General features: G+C 44.8%; 1 protein-coding gene across 1 annotated transcript in view; it reads left to right on the top strand.

The window, feature by feature from the left end:
- LOC106721894 (potassium channel subfamily K member 16-like) overlaps positions 1-6,419 on the top strand; it is a 20,046-nt gene extending 13,627 nt beyond the window's left edge. Inside the window, exons 4-5 of the mRNA XM_014517394.1 lie at positions 4,134-4,299; positions 6,196-6,419. Coding sequence (XP_014372880.1) covers positions 4,134-4,299; positions 6,196-6,419 — 390 coding nt within the window. The remainder of the gene's footprint in view (positions 1-4,133; positions 4,300-6,195) is intronic.
- Positions 6,420-15,673: the final 9,254 nt, after the last annotated feature.

Genomic DNA, 15,673 nt, shown 5'->3' with positions numbered 1-15,673 from the left:
TGGCTTGGCAGGGTTCAAGATGATACGCACTGGTTCAGCACTCAGCATGTGCCCCACTTCATTTGCATGGGTGGACCACAGCTGTGGAGGTACTCGTGCCAACAGTTCCTCTTGCAAGTAGGAAGTGTCAGGTTCAGAGTACTCCTGGGTTAGCAAAGCCACAAGCTCAGTTTCCCTATGTTCTGGTACCTCAAGGTAAACACCATCTGGGCTACAATAAATCACGCATCCCAGTTTACACAACAAATCCTTACCAAGAAGGTTGACAGGTGCACAGGGGCTAAGAAGAAAGGCATGATTTTCAGACAAAGGGCCAATAGAGATGGAGACAGGTTCAGAGACGGGATGTGGGATAGGTTGTCCGCCTATACCGACAGCATTTATAGTTTCAGGAGAATAAGGTAGAAAAGGAAACTCAGCAGCCTTTAGCGTGGAGCGGGATGCTCCGGTGTCGACAAGACAGGAGACAGGTTTACCAGAAATAAGGCATTCAACAAACGGACCAGATTGGTCAGTAGCAAGCAAAGGAGCGATGATGTCACTGTCCCTCAGGCTGTCCTATTCAACACTGGGAAAATTGACAGGAAGTGGAGGTGGGGGCAGGGACTGGGGTCTGGGTCCTTGGCCGGGGCGCTTGGGGCATTCTGATTTCCAATGTCCTTCTTGCTTGCAATAATGACATTGGTTCCCATAGCCTGGGTTTTGTGGGCTCAAGGATCTATCTCTTCCCCTGAATCTACCCGGGCCTCCCCTTCCCCGTCCTCGTCCCCTTCCTCTACCTGGACCCTGCAACTGAGAAATCTGTAAGGCCATTAACTTAAACTCGGCATTGTCTTTAGACCGTTCCAATTTGTTATGAAAATGGTTAGCCGCAGCAAGGACTTCAGTCAAATCTTTAGTTTCCCAGCCAATAATTACTGTTTGAATTTTCTCAGCAATTTTAGGGTTAAGTCCCTGGATGAATGCTGCCACTATTGCTTGTTTAGCATTTCCGACTGGGTTATCCATTCCTGAGTATCGTTCAAATGCCTGTTTGAGGCGTTCCAAATAGTCACTGGGGTGTTCATTTTTGTTTTGTTTACAGGTATTTATTTTGGTCCAGTCTGCCTTTTTTGGGCAAATTGTGAGAACTGCCTGAACCAAAGCATTTCTCTTGTCAATAAAGTCTTGGCCAATCCCTGGGTTTTGATCTGGCCAAGTACAGGCAGCATACAGACGTAGCATAGTTTCCTTGGGCAAAATCGATCGCATGAGCTGATTAATGTCAGCCCATGTTGGATTATAACAATTTATAACAGTCTGCAATTCTTCCTGAAATTTTTCTGGGTCTTCCCTGATTTTGGGGAATTTTTGAGTTAAATTGTAGAGATCACCTGGAGTCCAGGGTGCATGCACGGTTACTATATTTTGTCCATCGGTGCCAATGCCTGGCATTTGTCTTAGGGGGTAAACTTGTGCAGCTCGGGATCTAAGATTGATGGGAGATCTTTCCATGCCTATTCCCATTCTTCTAAATACACCTGTGGTGGGTTGTGACCCAGGAGTAAATTGCCACACTGGTGATGATTGAGTGGCAGATATGGTGGATGAGTCCAGACTATTAAGCTCCGTGGATGGATTTACTGAAGGAGCTTCAGCTAATGAGTTACTAGCCTGGGCTGCAGCCTGATGTTGAACCGGTTGTTGCTGATGTGGGAGTCCCAGGAGAGCAGGGTTCGAACAAAGGTCAAGGATATCCTCTGCTGGCTCCGGTGGTGGGGGCGCCCCGGGCAATGCTGGATACATCGGAGCGGTGGCCGGCGTGTAATTTGGGGGAGCAGCCAATTTCTCCCGAACAGCTTGTAACTGCTGTTTTAATTTTTCTTGAGAGTCTTTTAGGCTCCTAGTTTGAGATTCTGTCCGCCTTTTGGACATTTCATCATACCAATAAAAGAACGCGTCCCACTGGTTTTGTGGTGTTTTGGATCCACGGGACTCTAAAGCCCCTCTTAAGTGCACTATTTTATCCTGATCAAATGTTCCTTCTTGTGGAAAATGCTTCACAGGATCATCCCTAGTATACCAGTTCCACTTATCCAGGTACTTGCAAGCCTCGGGAGAATAGTGTGTGTACATAAAGTACGCCGGAGTCCCCTTAGGGGGGACGGGAACTTGTTTAGACTGACTCGTTCCCATTTTCAGTCACACAGGGAGACGTAGGAGAGGCTTATTTAGGATGTCCGGGCCGCTCAGTGCCTTGCCCCGCAGTTTTTCACTGCCCAGACAAAAGGCTTCTGACCCGACACCGGCTCATAAAATGGAAATGGGAATGGGAAACACAAGAGGAATCCTTTCACTCCTGCTCTCGGCAGAAGCTACTGGGACAAGGGGTTTGGAAAAGACAAAATCACTCAGACGCCCTGTCCACTGGGTCACGAGGTTTCAGCTGGGCCCCCTTGCTTTCGACGCTACCTTTTTTAGGCAGAATCGGGGCGGCTAGACCCAGCCTTAGTCCCAGACCTGGTCAGTGGCTCATTTTTCTAAATGCACACACACACATTTATTCAATCACTGGGAAGCCCTGTCCACTGGGTCACGAGGTTCCAGTTGGGCCCCCTTGCTTTCAAAACTGCCCTGTCAGGCAGAATTGGGGCGGCTGAACCCAACCGTAGTCTCAGACCTGGTCAGTGGCTCATATTTCTAAATACACACACATGCACATTCATTCAGTCAGCCAGACCTCCTCCCCCACACCGCCTTAGTTAATTAACGACAAGCCCGATGTGCTGTAGGATGAAGGTGCTTCATACAGTTTCTCCCTAAATAAAACGTACGTTACCAGACACAAAATGGGATCCTTTACCAGACAGAAAATTTTAGCCGGCAGTAAGGTTCAGACTGACCTGTTTTAACAAGGTTTAGATCCAGTTACCACGGCCAAGTTGGGAGCCTACAGGCAGTTCTCCTCCGAAACCCCAATAGAGATTTTGAATTAGGTCTCTTATCTCTCAAGTTTGGCGGTTCGGGGTGGGGGGGGCAGTCTGCGGTCCTCCTTCCTCAGCCTGTGTTCTGGATCCGAGTCACGGCACCAGGAATTGTCATGGAAACACACGCAGCATACTTTTGGGTCAGGTCAGCAGAAGCTTTTATTCAAAAGAAACTACAGCTGTAGGGGGGATTCCAAAGTGACATGGATTTCCCAAGCACTTGGAAGGGGTTCCCCCCCAAGAGCAAAATCAGGAGGCTTATATACTTTTTAACAGTTGCTTACAACTCACGTGATCATATAGTGAAATTAGCATGAAAAGCGGCTATAATATTACTTCATTATTTCTTTGCTGTAATCAGGATGGGAACTAATGGGGGAGGCGAGGTTAGTTCACAAACCTCCTTCTTGCACCTGGAAATCAGATTTGTACATACTTTTTTGCTATCTTCAAGGCCGCGGTGAGCGAAGCAGTTGCAGAGGAGTTACAAAGAACAAACACTTTCTCTTATCTGTTCTACTATACAGAGCCAGCAATTCTCCACAAAGCGGTTATGTCATCTTATAACTAAAATAATCAAAGTTTAAGGCATATATTTTTTCTGATTCCACACAAGTTATACATCTTAAGAAGCAGAGCATATTAAAGGAATGCTAATTCCATGTTATCAGCTCTTGTGCTTGCAACAGCTCCTAGAGTCACTTGATGAGGAGAGAACCTCATCTTTCATTAAAAAACAAAAGTGAGTTTCCAGCCATCACAACTGAAGCTTGAACATGAGACCTAGGTGCATCCAAGAGGCCCACGAATCAGAAGGCAAACCAAAAAATGCATCTATCTATCTATCTATCTATCTTTTTAAAACATCATGATCTTCTGAGACCCAACTCCTGATTTTTGAATGCTGGAAGCTGACATTACAGCGGACAAATGTTCTGTGAGGCATGCTCTGCCTAGGCATTGTTTCAGACTCTGTATTTACTGAATGCAATTGATTCATGCCTGCACTTCATGGGAAAAGATGAGCATTTGTTCATTCTTTCTATCTTGTCTATTGGTCTTTTGGTAATTGGGCTTTGTGGCACTATTATATATTCTAAAATCCAGCAACAGTACAAAAACAGACATGACGCGCTACTGAGTTGCCCTCTTCTTTCTCTCCTGCAGGTGGTGCACACTCTGGCCATAGCTCTCTTTTTGGCCACTGGCACCTTGTTTTTTCTAGTGTTCCCCCCAATGATTTTCAGTTATGTTGAAGGCTGGAGTTATGGAGAAGGCTTCTACTTCACCTTTATCACCCTCAGCACCATCGGATTTGGGGACTATGTAGTAGGTAATGAAGGGGTTGGTTTGGGGGAACTTCATGAGCCTATGTTCTTCCATCACTGTTCACTGGAGTAACTGTTGAAGTTACTGATATTACACCAGTGGGAAACTGCCCCTTTGTCTCTGTGGACACTACAGACAGATGGATTAACTAGTGCCAGCTATGCTGATAGATTTAGCAGTATAGGGTTTCTTCCACTGGGAGCCAGATTAAGACCGACCACACTCACTCCGCACTAACCACTGAACATCCATTCAGCAGTAACTGCTGCCAACCTAATTTAGACTTGAGTCAGAGGCCTACAGGTGAAAGACTCTGTAGCTCCTTATTAATCCTTTGAGCTCAGGTTAGGGTTGTTTTGATTAGTTTCTTCCCTGTATGGAAGAGACCAAGCTACCAAGGTGAACCCTAGTTAAACGCAGAGAGAAGGCCCTTGTAAGAAGGTGTACTAAATGGCAGCGTACAATCTCCAGGAGTCTGGGCCAAGCAATATAGTGGTTGCTAGCAATATGTGAGACCTTTTCTCTGCACCTGGTCTTTTAAAATGATGTACTGAATACTTGAGGTATATAGACTGTCCACATGCAAAAAACAATAGGATCTGTCACCTTGTGAGGAGAAATCCCTCACATCATCCCCTTGTCTGTCAGGGAGCCAAATCTTCCTTGGTGCAATGCCATGGCTTTCAGTGATGAATTTGGCTCACATGGATTCAGGGAAGGAGCACACTGGAGCGCTGACTGAAGTACTTGTTTGGCTGGTGCAGTGAGCATCTGTTCTCTGGAAATGCCACGTACATGTAGTGACCGTCACATTCTGATACATAACATGGCATACATTTGCTCAATAATGCATTCCCCAAATTATATCTGAGCCTGTCTGTTCAGGACTCCAATGAGCTGCACACTACAGATATTGGCAGCAGTGTAAAACCTTATTTGTGCCCAACATATTAAAGCAGGCATGTCAAACATAAAGCCCATGGGCTGGATCTGGCTTACAAAGGCCCGCTATCTGCCCCACCTAGTGCTGCCCCTGGGCTTGATCAGACTCACACAAAGTATGGCACACTCCCGGGGCGCGGGGCTAGTCCATAAGCTTGATCAGGCACGTGGACCCCTTCCCCCTCTCCACCCTCATTCTCACCCTCACCCCCTGGGGGTGCATACCTGATCTAGCATCCACACCAACTGGTCCAGGACCCGCACTGCATGCAGTACCTGGAGGTACCGCTTGCAGCACAGCCCCCAGACTGACTGGAGCAGGCACCATATGCAACACAGTCCGGGAGCTGTGGAGCTGGTGCCATGTGTGGTGAAGTCTGGCTACTATGACTGCGTGCAGCACATCTTCTGCTCCAGCCAGACTGAGCCACACGCAGCGTTCATTCCAGCCACTCCAAGATCCTCACCACATGCAACATGGGTCCCAGACTGACTGGAGCAGCAGCCAGATCAGGTATGCTAGGGGATGGTAAGGCAGTCTGTGGGTGAAATCTAGCCCGTGGACTGGCCTCGCGCTAGTTACCCAGCCCATGGAGCCAGATGCGTTTGACAACCCTGTATTAGAGAATCTATACACCTATGCTAAAACATGGCCCTCTAGCATGGTTACAGCACAGTCTTTTTTCCATAAGCAAATCATGTTACACAACCTTGTTTAAAGTTAGATGTGGTTATTGCTTATATGTAGACAAGGCGTTAGAGTTTTGGTACCATCTGCTCCAAGCCTAATTTCACACTGTGAACAGGAAAGTAAGCCACAATATAATGTTTCCTATGAAGAATGCATGTAGTTCTCCTGATCTCAGCAGATCATGAATAATTTGCCTGATGTATGTGTGTTTGGAATCCTGTTTGCCAGGAGTCAAGCCTAACACATAGAGTTTCATGGCTTTTTCAGGCACAGATCCCAACAAGCGCTACATCTCAATCTACAGGAGCTTGGCAGCCATTTGGATTGTTTTCAGCCTGGCCTGGCTTGCTCTGGTCTTTAATCTGGGAGCTGTCCTGATGGAGAAATTCCTTCAACTAAAGTGGCCCAAATCTGACCAAGGCACAGCAGAGGAAGCTGTAACCAAGCTGGAGGATGAGTCTGCTCAACCTAGAATCCACATACCCAGCTGAGAAAGGCTCATGGAGAGCAGTTTAGAAAGAGCAAAGGCTCTCCTGCCCCCACCTCTCACACCACACAAGCCTTCTGGATAAACGTTTGTTGGATCTAAATCACGGGTTGTGGACCATTTCTGAAATAGAAGATATTTTCAGAAGCAAGAAACTCCTTCACAGCATAAAGGCAGAAGCCAAAACAAAAACTGTTGAGGAAGTGGAACTGTAATACACATACCCCATCGTTTTTCTCACCACCAGCCCTAGGGCAAGTGCTCCTGAAAGAATGATTTGCCATCCGTTTGATCTTATCACTTTATTTCCTCAAATGCAGATCTCCAGCTTTCAGAAATCTGTGGTGACTGCCTCCCAGCAGAAGTGTGAATGCATAATATCAAAGGAGTCCAGCTAAAAACGCTGGGAGAGAAATCACGCCTTGCTCCCACGTGGCCACAATGAGAGAAACACAAACGGTCATGGGCACATATATAATCACATTCACCAGATGAAACTTTCCCTTCCATTGTGTGAAATCTTTAGCAGGCTTTCTCCTGCATGTACAATTACAAAATTTCTATAGCCGTTTTCCCAATAATCTTTTCTTTCAAATGTGTTAAAATGCCAGGTCCGTCCCAGAGTTGTCTTCATCGGCAGAACTTCGTTTGGAATAAGCGGGGAGCTGGTAGCAAGTTCTGATCTCAGACCATTTCCCAAGCCCCTTGAAAGCAGTTCTGTGAGCCAAATATTGATGCAAGTAGATCTTTTTGTTTCTGACTGTTTCAGGACTACTTTACCAGTGTGTGGTTCTTGCTTTGGGCCAGTTAATTAAGAAGCTGACTATATGGACTTTATACCACCCATCTGACCCTAGGCAAGGCTGACAGGCCACAGCTATTCCAAATTTTGCCTTCAACTACATACATGACATTTTTTGGTGGGAATGAGGAATTTGGCATTGTTTTCTAATGCGAGGATTTGCTTTTCTAAGCAGCTAGAAAAGCAAAGCAAAAACTGCATGCAAGCAGCTAATACTAGTTTGGTTACAGAACCATAGAAATGTGGTCATAGTGTACTGAAAGTATTAAAACTTTATAAAGGATTAATAAATCATACAATAGATGTTTTAGTAAATGGTTAATCAATTACTCCAGACTTATAATTCTCAGCAGACCAGTAGGTTACTTATAGCCACGGATAATATCTGCTCTGGATATGCTTGTAACCAACTTAATGCTATACTATAATTCATAAAATGTGCTTATATCATATATTAACTACTTATAAACCCATTTAGGAGTAGAGCATTCCTGTAAAGTATGAGTGAAATACAACTGGACATGCAGAATTCATCAAACCGGCCATTGTAGTGTTGGGGTGGTGTAGTAGTTCAGGAATTATGCAAGAGGTATTTTTCATCAGGTCTGATGAAGAATGTTTTGCATTTGACAGCGTGTTTAAGTCTATCCCAACCATACAGTTGGTTCAATAAAAGATACCCACAACAATCCTTGCCTGTCACATCAGCTGAGCTATGATTTGTAGAAAATATAGTTTATCATGTCAGCCTTTCAGTTCTTCAATATTTCATTATGAGAAAATGTCACAAAATGTCACAAAATCTGTATTCCCTGGAAAGCACAGGGGTGACTTCTCCCACCCACCTGCTTTGCTGGATTCAATGTTCTGGGAAGTTTCACATCATGTTTGTTTTTGTATCTCACCCGCTTGTCTTCATCACTCGTAATAGATACCTATAGACTCCAGCTTGGCTACTCTAGTCCAAAATGCTGGAATATGAATAGGCAGCTATCGGCTTTATTGGGTTCCTTCAATAAAGTCTGGAATACCTAGATACCTTCCTAAACCCCATTCTAGTCTAGCTACCACCTACCTCACAATTCTTACCTATATAGGCCTCATACAGACATTAATTTTCTCCTGGGAGTCTCTGTTCTCCCAGGAAAAACCACAAGTATACAGATGTTCAGGCTTTTTCTTCCAGCATAAAAATGGCTGCTTCAGGAGAAAAATAACCTGGGAACAACTGTTTGTCCTGGGAGAGTGAATATCTGTACATGCCAAAGATCTTCTCTCCCAGCACTGATCTGCTACTTGCCCCTTTCTACAATCTCATTAGTGGAAGAGCCTTCTCCTCTGCACTCTCCTTCATTTGGAACAGATCTCTCTGTCTTATCCAGCTTGTAGATCTCATAAGGAAAATCTCCCCAACCTATATTCTGCTTAGATCCACTCTTCTCTCTACCTCAGAACAGATAACCTAATATTCACTAGAACCTGTCTTTATACAACTATGATTAGTAAATATATACGTCCCACTTTCTCATAAAATGTTGCTATAAAACATTTTATGCTGTGGTTTATACCGAAAGAAACTATTCAAGTACTAATAAAGTTGTACTGATGTGTGTAGATGATCAATTCCATCTAGCCCCCCATTCTTCCAGGGCTTCCTGACTTGCCTAGTCAGCACAAACCATGTGCTATGCCATAAAAGGCAAGTAAGCAACACACTTTTCACTGAGTTGCGTGCCACTAAATATTCTAAGTGTGCAAACAGATGCAAAACGTGCCTAACATGCTGGAGATGTCTCCGCTACTTTCCCCCTCCCCACAGCAGCCTGATGGGGAAGAGTTGGAGTCTCCACTTTCTCAATCTATTCCTCCTGCCAGTGAATAACTTCTCTGCCTGCATTTGGGCTTACCAAGTAGCAGCAAAGTGAGACAGACTAACTGGTGTTTGGTCAGTTTGCCCACAGGGCTCTGAAAAATACACATGAAAGCAAGCAGAGACTTGTTAATTTTAGCATGTTGCTACTGCTTTTAGCTGTCTGTGCCCAGATGGGAGGATACATTAGTGCTGTGCCAGGTCACATTTGAGACCTTGCTAAAAGAAAAAGAAACTGTGCAAATATCACACCCCCAAATTGGTGGTAGATATTTCCTGTTCACCACCACAGGGTATGTTCAAGGCCCAGATGTGGGAATCTTAAAAATGTCTAACCTCCAAGGTTAAAATTACAGGAGATGTATGCGTATAGCAGGAACTTCCTCTTTTTCCATGGATGGACAATGTATTGCAGTGTTTCTCAGCCAGTGTTGCCTGACCCTCAGGTGGGCAATGAGGGAGTGACTTCTGGGACACAACCCACCCAATGAGGAAAAGAAACTGGCAGATTTATGCAGTCACTACGACCCCACAGGAGCTGGAGGAAGGCAAGAAAGAAATGCCTTGTTCCCCTTCTCACTGCTGTTGTTAATAACCCAAATCCTGCAGCCTGTACAGAAAGGAGAGCTCTTGTTTTCTCACACGGTGCTCAGTTCTGAGGAGGGGAAGCAGCATTTTGATGGGTTTGAGGTTGACATCACAACTTGCAAATACACCATGAGGAAGAGAAGCAACTGCTGCACCCCTGTGGAGGCCACCAAGCCAGCACCAGCCCTATGCTCATCCCACAGATCCACTTACCAAGTAAATCCTTCTCCATCTCAGAGCAACAGATCCACCAGCACGTCCCACCCAGCACCACAATACTGTCTGCAAGTTTGTGGCATGACCCCAATCTCAGGATCTTTTCAACTGTAGAATTCAGGTGGATGCTGGCAGAAAATCACAAATGTTTTGGGGGTCTGAGGTGAAAAAGGCTGAAAATCCCACATGTAAAATAGTCTCCCAAATTTACAGCATTTAGTCTAAGCACAAAATGAAATCATTCAGGATTTTCAGGTTAATCTGTCAATTACTGTATTTGTTATAAGCATTTTAAGTGGTCCTTTTTCGAATTTGAAGTGGCCTCACCTTTTCTTTTTCAATTGGTCTAAAGAAATAATTTCTTGATTTTTTTTTTTTATTTGCAAATGGGTGCACTTCTAGACACTAGGCTTAACTTTCACTTGTTGGGATGTTTTACATAATATTTTTATATAACATCTATGTGTTAACTAGTGTAGATACACGTATGTAATATTTCAGTATGGTTACTTTTAGTAGGTTGCATTGTGTAAGTAATTGATTTTTAAAATAAGTAAAAAAAAAAAAATCAAAGAAATTTGCCCATTTTGATAAAATGTCAAATTTTTAATGTAATCTTGTATGTGATCATTTTCGCATCCTTATAAGTTGCGGTGTACAGTCTATGGAGATACTGAGATTCTAATTTTAAAATTATTAGCATCACTCAGATATTAAATAACTGCATTGGAGAGTCCTAGTTGAGGCTGTGCACAGTGCAAGCTGATTTTTCAGTTCTTTGAGGAATATGTTGAGATCTCTACTACCTTCGTGTTTGTGATACACTACCAAGTGCTTCTAGTAAAACTTGCTTTATATTAGCACATCCTTACATGTTATATTGCTCTACTGGAAAGAGGAGGCAGTACTGCAAAATTTTTAAGATGCTCGGTTTATACAATTATACAAAAATAAAGGGGATAGAAGTGACTATGAGGTATTTCCCAGTTGAATATTGTCAGAAAAGTAGTCACTCACATTATGCTCCCTTGGCTGCAATCTCTACATGAAAGAATCTATCCTGAAAGTTAACGCAATTGTTGCTCAGGATGTTCCACCCTTGATATGATATTTTCAGTCAAGCAACTGCAAGAGAAGTGTAGAGAAAAACTAATGCCACTGTACATAGCCTTCATTCATCTGACAATGGTTTTCGAAGGTGGTCAAAAGACACAGCTTTTTTTTACTGTTCTGAAGAAACTGGGTTGTCCCCCCAAATTGTTGAACATCATTCAAACATTACATTAAGGTATGAAGGCAACTGTAGTATATGAAAACAAAGAATCAAATGCCTCTGATATCAACAACAGGATGAAACAAGGTTGTGGCTTAGCCCCCATCATGCTTTTTAACATCTACTTTTCATTCCTGTTCTTCAAGCACTCGAGGACAGCAATGATGGCATTTATCTTTGAACCAGACTAGATAGAGGCTTGTTCAGCATTGCATGGTTTAGAGCAAAAACCAAGGTGAAAGAGCTGGTACTGGGAGAATTCCTGTTTGCGGATGACACAGCCTGGGTTGCCCACAGTGAATCTTCCCTGCAAAATCTCATGGTCCGCTTTTCTAAATCATGCAAGAGCTTTGAGATGGCAATTAGTCTCAAGAAGACTGTAGTGATCATGTACCAAGAGGTGGAAAAAACAGTACATCACTCTGGAGGGTAAATCTCTTGGTGTCATTGACAGTTTTTGCTACTTGGGTTCTATGATCAGCTGGAATCTTGCCCTTCAGACTGAACTGACTAACAGAATCAGAAAAACAACTAAGATTTTCAGGCTATTACAGAAATGTGCATGGAATAATAGCAACCTCTAAAGGTGAAGATGCCAATTTATGAAACTTGCTGTCGTCCGTTTCATGGTTCAGTAATGTGGACTACATATGCTAGGCTTATCAAGAGATTGAACCGCTTCCACGTACCATGCCTGCCTAAGATCTTTAAAATAACATGGGAAGACAAAATACCAAATACAGAGGTGCTGCAGCATATAAGACTGATGCACTTAGGCTGCTTTCAGATGTTAAAAAAACAAAACAAAACCGTGGTTTACCAGAAGCAGCAGCATGTTACTTCAGCCTGGCTCTGCAGCATCTGTATAGATCAGGCACTTCAGTGTGGGGGTTTTGGTGCTTTTAGCTAAAGCTGATTCAGTCATCTACTTGATAAAAGTGCCAAAAAAGCCCCACTAAAGCACCTGATCTTTACAGATGCTGCAGAGCAGGGTTGAAGTAATGTGCTGCCTCTTCTGGGCATGGGAACCCACCGAGTTTAAATAAAGTCCCTTTGGGGTTGGGGAGGGTTACATTTGCAAACACCCTTGGAAACAGCTATCAAAAAGAGGAGGTTGTGATGGCTCAGTCATGTCAGAAGAATTGGAGGAGATTGCCTCTTCATGAATATTTTGTACAGTGAGATTTGAGACAGCTCTAGAAAGTGGGCTCACCCCCTATGGTGGTATACAATGTGTGCAAGAATTATATGAAGTAATTCAACATCAATGTAGAAAGCTGGGAGAAGTGTACAGAATCCAGTCTGATCTGGAGGGAACATCTGGCACTGGGTGCATGAAAGCTAAGTGAGAAAGAAGAAAACAGCAGGCTGTAAACTTGAACTCCAATCACAAGGATCTGTGAAACTTGTAACAAGCTGTGTCGAATTGGGATTGTCAGCCACAAGCGGATTCATCAGGAACCTGACTAGACCTCTTACGTGTAACACCATGATCCAAAGGATTGACAGGTACCAACTACATGCGTCTACACATGATGTTGAATCCTTTTGGTAAAACCCTGGGTTTATACTGGGCAGGTCCAAACACCTCCCTGAACAGTGTAAGTTATCTGTTTGCCAGTACTGATCCACCAGGGGACTGACCTATCAGGTCAAGGCCTGTATAGATCTTGCATAATCTATACCAGAGCAAATGGACTTCCAAGAACATTTTCAAAATAAGTATGTGAGAAGATGTCGCTATACTAGTGTGGTTGAATGTTGTTATTATGAAAGTGACTTATTAACCACTACTGCTTGTTAACCACACACTTTGTGTGAGTATTGCTTTAACTGATATTTATCTGTAATGTTTGTGTATGAGGAAATACACTTGAGCAACTTTAACTCCAAAATCTAGATTGCAGCCTTAGTGACAGGCTAAGAAAGGTACAGTACTTTCCATTCTACCCCATGTGCCAGCAACAAATTACACCCAAATTACATCCTCTTCTGGTGTCTGGGGTATAAACAGGCACAAGGTCCAGGTACCCTGCTAAGGGATTAAAAGGCTACTTTTTACTTTTTCTCTTGCCCCTGCATGGGTTGTGGTCCAAGCTTTAACTTAGTAAGTCTTTGGTGTCTAAACTGGAGGAGAAGGGGGCAGTTGTTTCTTGTTGCAGGGATAGCTTGAAGTGATGAGGCCTATACCACTTGAGATTTAGAGAAACACTTGATGCAGTCCTGCACAACAGACGAATCCATCAAATTTACATTTTTTTCTACTAACGAGTGTAGAAAGCACCAACCCTGCTAGGAAAAGGCACTGATCAGATCAAGAGATTTCAATTTTTTATAGAATGGATCATAGCTCAGGATAGATGTGGTCTTATGTTTTCATTTCCCTCCCCTTCACCTGCACATACCAGTCCTGGAGCACCCCCAGTGATTGCTTACACAGCTAAACTGTATCAAGACAATATTTGAAACTGCCATTTACTGTAATTTCCCAGCTAGGCATAATGAGGAAGGCAGGGTCACCAGCCTTTTTGCAGGTCACCAGTTACACTGTTAAGGGTTTCAGAGACCACAGCTTGAATATCTCTGGGTTCAATGACTGTGGTCCATTTATCTTGGCAGATAAACAGAACCCCTTGGAAAGCAGCAACGTGCCCAATACTATCCATTCTTGAAATATAACACACTCATAGGGAGGTGTCACAAGCCTGTCTGCAGCTTTGTGAATGAGACTTAGACGAACCATTAACACAATTGGGCTTGGAAACCAAACACAAAAAGACCTGGATGGGCTGCCACAATTACCAGAATAGGTGGGAAGTAATGAGATAAGTGGTGATGAGCTGTCAGGACACATGCATTAATCACACCCTGCCTAGACAACACAGGGAAGAGACCCCCAAGCACACCCTCTGACTGAGATCAGTAAAGCCCATAAGAGAGCCTGCTTAGCCCCGGCTGACACTTTCCTCTGAATTTCTCTCTTCTAAAGCAACCCCTCTCAGCAGTTTGATTCCTTCTCAGTATCTCCCCACCCCCTCTGAGCCAGGGAGTGAGAGGTGTCAGGCAGTGGCACCACTTGCCTTTGCTTTGATCATTCCCTCCTTGATTGATTCTGAGAGGGGAGGATGGGGAGTGAAGCTGCTGTGAATCACACCCTTTGGCCAAGCCTACCTGTGAGTTTCATCACCTGGCTGCTCCAGGTGCCAGTGTGTGACTTGCACCCACACTTACACATCACTGGGGAATTTGCCTCCCACCCACTGTGTTACAGAGAATAGGTGGTATGTGCGCAGTCTGCACCAGACTTCAGTGCAATTCCACTAGCCATCATTTCTAGCACTGGGGCTATAGACTTGAGCAGGTCCTGTATATCTGGACAGGAATTAGATGTAGCTGTCTAATGCTGGCGATCTGGTCTGTAGACCCAAAGCCCCCATGGTAACAATACTATGTTTTACCTAGGCTGTTAACTGCTTCAGTAGGGACCACTCAGAAGCTGCTGGCAAGAACTGTCTGGGAAGTAGGGTTGGCAACTCTAATTGAAGCTATTCTAGGAGATTTTTTCCCCCAACATGACATATTGTCATTCATTTTATTTTCTTAAAATATCCTATTAAAATCTCCTAGATTGCTTTCAGTAGTCACTGGGGGATCAATGCCGATTCTGCTAGGCTCCCAGCCAATCCAGGAGGGTTGGCAACCCTACCCAGAAGGTCTATAAGCCTGTACACAGGGAGCACATGGGGACCCAGCCCTTTGGGCAGGGAAGCCAGGAAGGCAGTTTATAAAAGGCCCGTGGGGTTGGTTGGGGGGCCATGTGCCCTTCAGACATGGGAGTGTCACAGCTTGGGGGGCTGGAGCTGTCATCCTCCACCAAGCGCAGTGGCATCCGGCTGCGGTCACAGACTATGGGTGCAGGGTGGGGGCCCTGGGGACCGGACAGCTGAAGGGGAAGGGAGGCCATGCTGGGGCCTGGGCAGGGCAGGGCAGGGGGAGCTGTGGGACCATGGGGAGGAGATGGGGGCTCCCCTTATGGGGCTGAAATTGGTTCCTTATTCCTGGGTCCTTTCTCAAAGCTGATCTTTCCAGGGTTCAAGGTGGCCAGCCATGAATGAGGCATGCCGCAGAGTTAAGAGTTTCACCAAGCAGCTGCTCCCTGTGCCTGAAGAAGGGTGGTTGTACCCGAAAGCTTCCCAAGCAGAAGTTTTCCAACTCTTTCCGTGCTGCCAGCTCTCCTGATTGTGGGCGTCGTTCTCAAAGCCTGCGCCTGGGGTACAGATACAGCTACAGATACAGACGGATCGAAGAAGGAGCGACCGTGTTCACATTCCCGCCGCGCAGACCCGAAGGACAACGCCAAACGTTAGGAGAGCTGGCAACACCCACCGTGTGAGGAAAGAGAGCACCTTTCCCAAAAAGCCTGGGCTGCCCAGCGAACGCGCGCTGCCTGAGACTCGCCTGAGGAGCCCGGGCGTGCAGCTCGGAGCCAAGAAGCCGGCTCATGGGGCG

This window comes from Alligator sinensis, unplaced genomic scaffold (genome assembly GCF_000455745.1).
Source record: "Alligator sinensis unplaced genomic scaffold, ASM45574v1 scaffold198_1, whole genome shotgun sequence".
Taxonomy (NCBI): Eukaryota; Metazoa; Chordata; order Crocodylia; family Alligatoridae; genus Alligator; species Alligator sinensis.
Note: the sequence above shows the minus strand (reverse complement) of the source record. Positions and strands in the feature narration are given on the sequence as shown.